This window comes from Coregonus clupeaformis, chromosome 19 (genome assembly GCF_020615455.1).
Source record: "Coregonus clupeaformis isolate EN_2021a chromosome 19, ASM2061545v1, whole genome shotgun sequence".
Lineage (NCBI taxonomy): Eukaryota > Metazoa > Chordata > Actinopteri > Salmoniformes > Salmonidae > Coregonus > Coregonus clupeaformis.
The window spans coordinates 9,690,461-9,701,005 of record NC_059210.1 but is presented as its reverse complement, the minus strand read 5'-3'; the positions used below and the strand labels follow the sequence as shown (position 1 = coordinate 9,701,005).

Sequence of the window (10,545 nt, the reverse complement as noted above, 5' to 3'; positions counted from 1 at the left end):
CTAGTAATAGTAAAGAAATATCATCAAACATAAAGAATAACCAATACAACACATTACTTGCCGCACTCCATATTTTCAAGCATAGTGGTGGCTGCATCATTTATGGGTACTACTATCGGTACCGGTACTCCTTGTATATAGCCTGGTTATTTTTATTGTGTTACTATTTCCTTTTTTAAAAATTTTGCTAACCCTCTGATCTATGGTACAGTGTGAATATGGCAGCAGCTGATGAAGCTCACTGGTAGGAAACGTATATCCTCATCATTGACACCATTGACAAGCAATAGAGATTTCCCTCCATGCTTCAACATCAGTATCAGTGTTATTGGGGACCTATACTCAAACAATGTTCTTACGTCTTTTACAAATATACAAGCTAGTTTTGGTATCCCGCAAAAGCACTTTTATTGTTTCTTGCAAGTTCAACATTTTATTCGGAGATACATTACCTCCACATTACATTTTTGTCATTTATCCAGAGCGACTTACAGTTAGTGCATTCATCTTAAGATAGCTAGGTGGGACAACCACATATCACAGTCATAGTAAGTAGCTATCTGCAAAGTCACAGCTAGCAAGTGGGAAAAAGTCAAGTGGGAGTGTTAGTTCAAGAAGGGGGGTAGCGGGGGGGCTGTGGGATTATTTAAAATACTCTTTGAAGAAGTAGGGTTTAAGGGATTTTCGGAAGATGGGCAGGGACTCTGGTCCTCTGTAGCTCTGTAGCTCAGCTGGTAGAGTACGGCGCTTGTAACGCCAAGGTAGTGGGTTCGATCCCCGGGACCACCCATATACAAAAAAATTTATGCACGCACGACTGTAAGTCGCTTTGGATAAAAGCGTCTGCTAAATGGCATATTATTATTTATTATTACTCTGCTGTCCTAGCTTCAGAGGGGAAGCTGGTTCCACCAGATGGGTCACTGAGGGGTCCAGTTGAATAATTTCCCCTCCAATTCAGACTCAAAGGGTATTACTGGAACCATGTCGTCCAAAAAGTTATACTTTTGAATCATCTGTCCATAGAGCGTTCTTCCAAGAGTCTTGATGATCATCCAGGTGCTTTTTGGCAAACTTGAGTCAACTTTTTGGACGAGATGGGTCCCATTATGCCTGGCGAAAACCAAACTCTGCATTCCACTGTAAGAACATCATACCAAAGGTCAAGCATGGTGGTGGTGGTGTGATGGTTTGGGGATGCTTTGCTGCCTCAGGACCTGGACGACTTGCCTTAATAGAAGGAGCCATGAATTCTGCTCTGTATCAGAGAATTCTACAGGAGAATGTCAGACCATCCATCTGTGAGCTGAAGCTGAAACGCAGCTGGGTCATGCAGCAAGACAATGATCCAAAACAAACAATCAAGTCTACATGAAAATTGCTAAAAAGCAATAAATTGAACGTTTTGGATGGCCTATCAATCTCCAATTGAGATGTTGTGCAGACTTGAAACAAGCAGTTCATGCTTGAAAACCCACACGTCACTGAGTTAAAGCAGGTCTGCATGGGCCAAAATTCCTCCACAGCGACGTGAGAGACTGATCAACAACTACAGGAAGCATTTGCAACAAAGCCTCCTTCACTCATGCTGCCAAACATGCCCTCGTAAAACTGACTATCCTACTGATCCTTGACTTCGGCGATGTCATTTACAAAATAGCCTCCAACACTCTACTCAGCAAATTGGATGTAGGTTATCACAGTGCCATCCATTTTGTCACCAAAGCCCCATATGCTACCCACCATTGTGACCTGTACGCTCTTGTTGGCTGGCCCTCACTACATATTCGTCGCCAAACCCACTGGCTCCAGGTCATCTATAAATCACTGCTAGGCAAATCCCTGTCTTACCTTAGCTCACTGGTCACCATAGCAATAGCAACACCCACTCCAGCAGGTATATCTCACTGGTCATCCCCAAAGCCAACACCTCCTTTGGCCGCCATTCCTTCCAGTTCTCTGCTGCCAATGACTGGAACGAACTGCAAAAATCTCTGAAGCTGGAGACTCTTATCTCCCTCACTAACTCTAAGCGTCAGTTGTCAGAGCACTGCACCTGCCATTCTGAATTTAGCCCACCCAACTACCTCATCCCCATATTGTTATTTATTTTGCTAATTTGCACCCCAGTATCTCTATTTGCACATCATCTTTTGCACATCTATCATTCCAGTGTTAATACGAAATTGTAACTATTTTGCACTATGGCCTATTTATTGCCTTACCTCCATAACTTACTACATTCGCACACACTGTATATATATTTTCTGTTTGTATTTTTGACTTTATGTTTTGTTTACCCCATATGTAACTCTGTGTTGTTGTTTTTATCGCACTGCTTTGCTTTATCTTGGCCAGGTCGCAGTTGTAAATGAGAACTTGTTCTCAACTGGCTTACCTGGTTAAATGAAGGTGAAATAAAAATAAAATTGTTTGGAGTCATTGCAGCTAAAGGTGGCACAACCAGTTATTGAGTGTAAGGGGGCAATTACTTTTTCACACAGGGGAATTGGGTGTTGCATAACTTTGTTTATTAAATAAATATGTAATTGTTGTGTTATTTGTTCACTTATGTTCCCTTTATCTAATATTAGGTTTTGGTTGAAGATCTGATAACATTCATTATCACAAATATGCAAAAGTAGAGAAAATTAGAAAGGGGGCAAATACTTTTTCATAGCACTGTACACTGTTTCTGGGATTGGCCCTCTATAGCCAGATTCTGGTCACTAATCTCAAAGGAATGAAGTTCAGTCTTTAATTGTAAGATAAAAGTGGATCCAGGGCTGTTTCTTGCCAGATAGAAACAAGGTTTTGAACCCATCAAGACTACCCCAGACCATGACGGACCCTCCACCTCCAAATCGGTCCCGCTACAGAGTACAGGTATCGGTGTAACGCTCATTCCTTTGACGATAAATGCGAATCCGACCATCACCCCTGGTGAGACAAAACCGTGACTCGTCAGTGAAGAGCACTTTTTGCCAGTCCTGTCTGGTCCAGCAACGGTGGGTTTGTGCCCATAGGTGACGTTGTTGCCGGTGATGACCTGCCTTACAACAGGCCTACAAGCCCTCAGTCCAGCCTCTCTCAGCCTATTGCGGACAGTCTGAGCATTGATGGAGGGATTGTGTGTTCCTGGTGTAACTCGGGCAGTTGTTGTTGCCATCCTGTGCCGCAGGTGTGATGTTCGGATGTACTGATCCTGTGCAGGTGTTGTTACACGTGGTCTGCCACTGCGAGGACGATCAGCTGTCCGTCCTGTCTCCCTGTAGCGCTGTCTTAGGCCTCGCAGTACAGACATTGCAATTTATTGGCCTGGCCACATCTGCAGTCCTCATGCCTCCTTGCAGCATGCCTAAGGCACGTTCACGCAGATGAGCAGGGACCCTGGGCATCTTTCTTTTGGTGTTTTTCAGAGTCAGTAGATAGGCCTCTTTAGTGTCCTAAGTTTTCATAACTGTGACCTTAATTGCCTACCATCTGTAAGCTGTTAGTGTCTTAAAGACCGTTCCACAGGTGCATGTTCATTAATTCTTTATGGTTCATTGAACAAGCATGGGAAACAGTGTTTAAACCCTTTACAATGAAGATCTGTGAAGTTATTTGGATTTTTACGAATTATCTTTGAAAGACAGGGTCCTGAAAAGGGACCGTTTCTTTTTTTGCTGAGTTTACTTCTGGTGTCCCAAAACGCAATGAAACAGTCCGGTGTGTTCGAAGCGTAAAAACAGTCGGTGTGTTTCGAAGCGTAAACCTAAAGCCTTGTCGGGAAAAGCAGGAGGAGCCTATTCTAGAGCTCTGTGCTGCTGTCACTGTGCCACAATCTGTAGTGCGCCCTCGTTTTGGGCTTGCGTCACATGCTCCGACTCTGTAGTGCTACAGCTCATCTACCGTGTTCCTCCTGACCTGAAAGGATTTGGACATAGGATACTGTCCTTTTGTGAGGTGCTGTGGTTGCACGGGGACGCACCGTAGCTCTCGTCTGGTCTAGTCGGACATGTTGATTACTGGGTGGTATTTATACCTTGCAGCTCGGAGCATCCTCAAACAAAGCAAGGATTTGTTTGTTATTGTTGTTGTTGTTATTGTTTGTGCCTTAGGAAGTTAAGGGTTTCCTGCTAGGATCGACCAGCTCTGCACAGTGATATGGTTTGGCTGTTGATTTAATGGTTGTGTGTGTGTAAGAAATGGGTGTAGGCGAAAGTCATGCAGGTCTAAAGCCTTAATCTCTCACCTCTGCTGCCAGCCTGCCATTTTAAAGTGCATCAATTATTTAATGAAACCTAAATTAATCCTAGCTGGGTCTGGCAAAGTGTTTGTCCTGCTTGTGTCTGAGGGTTCACTATTGCATCTCTTTGGACATGTAAAATACTTACTGACCAGGTACACTCTTCCTCCCCACCTGTTTATCCCTCCCTCCCCTCTTCCTCCCTCCTCTCTCCCCCCTCTCTCTTCCTCCCTCCTCTCTACCCCCTCTTTTCCACTCTCTTTCTTCCTCCCTCCTCTCTCCCCCCTCTTTTCCACTCTCTCTCTTCCTCCCTCCCCTCTTCCTCCCTCCTCTCTCCCCCCTCTCTCTTCCTCCCTCCTCTCTCCCCCCTCTTTTCCACTCTCTCTTCCTCCCTCCTCTCTCCCCCCTCTTTTCCACTCTCTCTTCCTCCCTCCTCTCTCCCCTCTCTCTTCCTCCCTCCTCTCTCCCCCCTTCTTTCCACTCTCTCTTCCTCCCTCCTCTCTCCCCCCTCTTTTCCACTCTCTCTCTTCCTCCCTCCTCTCTCACCCCTCTTTTCCCCTCTCTCTCCCTCCAGCATTGAACATGGCCTCTATCCTTCAGAAGCTCATCACCCCCCTGTTCAGTGGGACCCCAGAGCCCCCCAGGAACAAGGTGACAGTGGTGGGGGTCGGCCAGGTGGGCATGGCCTGTGCTGTCAGCATCCTGCTCAGGGTAAGACCTGACCTGCTGTGTTTTATGGACTGACTCATGTCAGACACATTGCTACTGTATAACCTGTCTAGTCTAACCCCCATCTTGTTCTACAGTATAACCTGTCTAGTCTAACCCCCATCTTGTTCTACAGTATAACCTGTCTAGTCTAACCCCCATCTTGTTCTACAGTATAACCTGTCTAGTCTAACCCCCATCTTGTTCTACAGTATAACCTGTCTAGTCTAACCCCCATCTTGTTCTACAGTATAACCTGTTACTACAGTAGTATCTGGATTACTCTCTGCTCATCTCTCAGTAGTCTGTATTACACAAACATTCCCTCTTTATTAGTGCTATAACAATGTTGTTACTATGCTTTTGTGCTGGTGTTATTGCTCGTGTAGGAACACCTCGTTCATTGTGTGTTCAACTCTTTTATAAAACATAGATTGTTAGAAGTACAAATGCAAATGATATGTAATCAATAATATTACCATTTACTTATATGAATTACCTGTATGGGGTAATTCCCCCCCATCTCTCTGCAGGAGCTAGCTGATGAACTGGCCTTGGTGGACGTGATGGAAGACAAGCTGAAGGGAGAGATTATGGATCTGCAGCACGGCAGCCTCTTCCTTAAAACACCCAAGATAGTCGCCGGCAAAGGTTAGTCTGTAGCAATGGGACACTAGGAAACCAGAGAGCCAAGATGGCCGCCCTCTGCGTGTCAAATGTCTTTGTGATATTCAGTACCCTTACTGACTGAGGGGACCACGATATAAATACATGTTTTGACTTTTTAGTATAATTCTCAACGATTTTATTGGTCACGTTGTCTTTTAATATGTGTTAAAATGTTCTAATAAACTAAAATTGAACTTGTTAATTTCTCTCCCACGGCCAGACTACTCTGTGACGGCTAACTCTCGCATCGTCGTGGTAACGGCAGGCGTACGTCAACAGGAAGGAGAGAGCAGGTTGAATCTGGTTCAGAGGAATGTCAACATCTTTAAACACATCATCCCCCAGATCATCAAACACTCCCCCAACTGTATCATCATCGTGGTCACCAACCCAGGTACACACACACACACACACACACACACACTAGTGTTAGTGACTCCAATTATTTGTTAAAGCAGTGTAGTCTAAGCCCAGATGTCTCTCCCTGGCCGTAGTTGATGTGCTGACCTATGTGACCTGGAAGTTGAGCGGCCTGCCTAAGCACCGCGTCATCGGCAGCGGCACCAACCTGGACTCCGCCCGCTTCCGTTACCTGATGGCCGACAAACTGGGCATCCACGCTACCAGCTTTAACGGATGGATCCTGGGAGAACACGGAGACACCAGTGGTAAGTGTCCGGTGTGTGTGTGCGGTGCATAATTAGGACAAATGAAAAAATACACACTCAGGAAGTCAGGACATGTGTGTTTTTGTACCATTCAAATTTGCTTTGAATTCTTCTACTATAAATAGTAGCAACCCCCTCCTTTAGGGTTACTGTGATAAAGGTGAGACGTGAGAGACCTGTTAATCTGTCTGGGCCTTAAGAAGTGAACCTTTAATTAGGTTAACACTGTGTGTGTTCTCTAGTCCCTGTGTGGAGCGGTGCTAACGTAGCAGGCGTTAACCTGCAGACGCTGAACCCTGACATCGGTACTGATGCTGACCAGGAGAACTGGAAGGAGACGCACAAGCAGGTGGTCAACAGGTAATGTAGGCCTACACAGTCCTATTCAAGCAACATGTTATCTCTATTACTATTGGTGTAAATTGTTGTCAATTAAAATGTAATTTCTGTAGTTCTGCTCTCTCACTGTAATGGAGTTCTGTAAATGTAGTGCTTAAGGTCACAACGGCAGTCTGGTTGCCTGCTCACTTCCACAATAATCTTTACTGTCAGCCCTGGGATTCGAACTGGCAACCTACCGGTTACTACCCTGCTTCTCGAACTGCAAGGCTACTGAGATTTTAAAATGTGACTGTGTGAGTTTCAGTGCCTATGAAGTGATCAAGCTGAAGGGCTATACTAACTGGGCCATCGGCCTGAGTGTAGCTGACCTGACAGAGAGTCTGATCAGGAACATGAACAGGATCCACCCTGTCTCTACCATGGTCAAGGTAAGAAGGACACACACAGTACTGTATATGTAAGTGAGAGTGTAGAATGTGTGTAAGTGTGTAGACAATGTATGTAATGTACAAGCACACACCTACACCCACAGATTACAGTATACCCAATGCACAACACACACACACACACACACATATATATATATATATATATATATATATATATATATATATACAGTACCAGTCAAAAGTTTGGACACACCTACTCATTCAAGGGTTTTTCTTTATTTGTACTATTTTCTACATTGTAGAATAATAGTGAAGACATCACAACTATGAAATAACACATATGGACTCATGTGTCTCCCGAGTGGCGCAGTGGTCTAAGGCACTAGAGATCCTGGTTCGAATCCAGGCTCTGTCGCAGCCGGCCGCGACCGGGAGACTCATGGGCGGCGCACAAGTCGTCCAGGGTAGGGGAGGGAATGGCCGGCAGGGATGTAGCTCAGTTGATAGAGCATGGCGTTTGCAACGCCAGGGTTGTGGGTTCGATTCCCACGGGGGGCCAGTATAAAAAAATAAAGAATAATATGTATTCACTAACTGTAAGTCGCTCTGGATAAGAGCGTCTGCTAAATGATTAAAATGTAAAAATTTAATGTAGCAACCAAAAAAGTGTTAAACAAATCATAATATATATTATATTTGAGATTCTTCAAATAGCCACCCTTTGCCTTGATGACAGCTTTGCACACTCTTGGCATTCTCTCAACCAGCTTCACCTGGAATGCTTTTTCAACAGCCTTGAAGGAGTTCCCACATATGCTGAGCACTTGTTGGCTGCTTTTCCTTCACTCTGCTCTCCGACTCATCCCAAACCATCTCAATTTGGTTGAGATCGGGGGATTGTGGAGGCCAGGTCATCTGATGCAGCACTCCATCACTCTCCTTCTTGATAAAATAGCCCTTACACAGCCTGGAGGTATGTTGGGTTATTGTCCTGTTGAAAACAAATGATAGTCCCATTAAGCCCAAACCAGATGGGATGGCGTATCACTGCAGAATGCTGTGGTAGCCATGCTGGTTAAGTGTGCCTTGAATTCTAAATAAATCACAGACAGTGTCACCAACAAAGATTTCCACCGGTCTAATGTCCATTGCTCGTATTTCTTGGCCCAAGAAAGTCTCTTCTTCTTATTGGTGTCCTTTAGTAGTGGTTTCCTTGCAGCAATTTGACCATGAAGGCCTGATTCACACAGTCTCCTCTGAACAGTTGAAGTTGAGATGTGTCTGTGACTTAAACTCTGTGAAGCATTTATTTGGGCTGCAATTTCTGAGGCTGGTAACACTAATGAACTTATCCTCTGCAGCAGAGGTAACTCTGGGTTTTCCATTCCTGTGGCGGTCCTCATGAGAGCCAGTTTCATCATAGCGCTTGATGGTTTTTGCCACTGCACTTGAATAAACGCTCAAAGTTCTTGAAATGTTCCGTATTGACGGACCTTCATGTCTTAAAGTAATGATGGACTGTCGTTTCTCTTTGCTTATTTGAGCTGTTCTTGCCATAATATGGACTTGGTCTTTTACCAAATAGGGCTATCTTCTGTATACCACCCCTACCTTGTCACAACACAACTGATTGGCTCAAACGCATTAAGAAGGAAAGAAATTCCACAAAATAACTTTTAAGAAGGCACACCTGTTAATTGAAATGCATTCCAGGTGACTACCTCATGAAGCTGGTTGAGAGAATGCCAAGAGTGTGCAAAGCTGTCATCAAGGCAAAGGGTGGCTATTTGAAGAATCTCAAATATAAAATATGTTTTGATTTGTTTAACACTTTTTTGGTTACTACATGATTCCATTTGATGATATTTCATAGTTTTGATGTCTTCACAATTATTCTACAATGTAAAAATAAAGAAAAACCCTTGAATGAGTAGGTGTGTCCAAACTTTTGACTGGTAGTGTTTATATATATATATATATATATATATATATATATATATATATATTAGTACATACAACAGATATAAATGCATGCACACAAATTACACACACCCCTACACTGCTCTAAATTGTCCATGCTGTTGATCTATAGGGCATGTACGGGATCAAGGACGAGGTGTACCTGAGTCTGCCGTGTGTCCTGAACGCTGGTGGCGTGGCCAGCGTGGTCAACATGACTCTGACGGACGACGAGATTGGCCAATTAAAACAGAGCGCTGACACACTGTGGGGAATCCAGAAGGACCTGCCGGATGTGTAACAGAACACCAGGGGGCGCTACACTCCATTTACCCCCAGGGTGGTCCCAATAAAATCTCCTTTGTCCTTAAGTGTGGACTCCTTCACAATCTTCTAATCTAGATTCACACAATCCAAAAGCATTGGATTGCTGGAGGCATGGGCTAGTGCGAGTTTCCACCATATTTCTTATACTAGTAATTTCCTTTCAAATCAATGAAGGGAAGTGAACTAGTGCACACTTTTGGAGGAAGGCGAGATAATTGTGACAGAGCCCCACTCTCCTGATCACCTATAACTCAACATATGCCACTTAGCAAACAGTTGCTTTTATCCAAAACGATTTACAGTACAGTGATTGCATATATTTTGAAAGTGTATTTGTTCCCTGGGCTAATTCCCGTCATTCATTTTAAATGCATGAACTCACTAACTGTAAGTCGCTCTGGATAAGAGTGTCTGCTAAATGACTAAAATGTAAATGTAGTTGAACCCACAACTTTTCCATTGCTAGCACTACACTCTTAACAACTGGGCTACACTGTAAAAAAATTACAAAATCTTGCACTCTTGTACTGTTCTTAGCTTCCCTGGCATCTGGAGGGGGTTGGGTCACCATAGAAATAGGATCTAGTCATTCTATTTCTATGTTGGTCCCATGGTCGTGGGTACTTGGTGTCAGGGTTACTTTCTACATGACTGCTTTACTGGAGAAGGGGCAGATTGAAGCGTCTTTGGGTTGGTGAACAGCGCTATAAAAAAAATAAACATTTATTCAGGTGTGGGATCAGCAAATGGTTCAGTCATTTGTCAGAATGAAGGGAAATATAATCTGTCAATCATGTTGTTTGATGTGTAAATTAATAAAGCAAGATTATTTATTGGTGCTGGAATTATGCTTAATTTATTAATGTATTAATTAATTTATTAATGAAGTCCTGTCTAATTTCTTTAGTTTCAGAGACTGAATCATTTTTAATCAATGTGTCACACCCTGGCTCTGGGGACTCTATATGTTGAGCCAGGGTGTGTAGATTAATTGTGTTTGTGTGCTGTGGTTGAGTGTCTAGTTGTTCTATTTCTATGTTGGCCAGAGTGGCTCCCAATCAGAGGCAACAAGTGTCAGCTGTTGCTGGTTGTCTCTGATTGGGAGCCATATTTAAACAGTCTGTGTTCCCACAGGTGTTGTGGGATCTTGTTTCCGTTTGGTTTGTTCCTTGTTGGTTGTGTTAAACCGTAGGACTGCACGTTTCGTTTTGTTGTTTTGTTGTTCATATTATCACTGAAGATAATAAAGTTT

At 43.7% G+C, this 10,545-nt stretch overlaps 1 protein-coding gene across 1 annotated transcript; it reads left to right on the top strand.

The window, feature by feature from the left end:
- Positions 1–3,612: 3,612 nt before the first annotated feature.
- LOC121531617 (L-lactate dehydrogenase B-A chain-like) lies at positions 3,613–10,130 on the top strand. The gene is made up of 8 exons (XM_045227101.1): positions 3,613–4,055; positions 4,806–4,942; positions 5,473–5,590; positions 5,829–6,002; positions 6,103–6,276; positions 6,519–6,636; positions 6,923–7,046; positions 9,100–10,130. The coding sequence occupies exons 1-8, from the start codon at positions 4,001–4,003 to the stop codon at positions 9,265–9,267; spliced, it is 1,068 nt and encodes a 355-aa protein (XP_045083036.1). The 5' UTR covers positions 3,613–4,000; the 3' UTR covers positions 9,268–10,130.
- Positions 10,131–10,545: the final 415 nt, after the last annotated feature.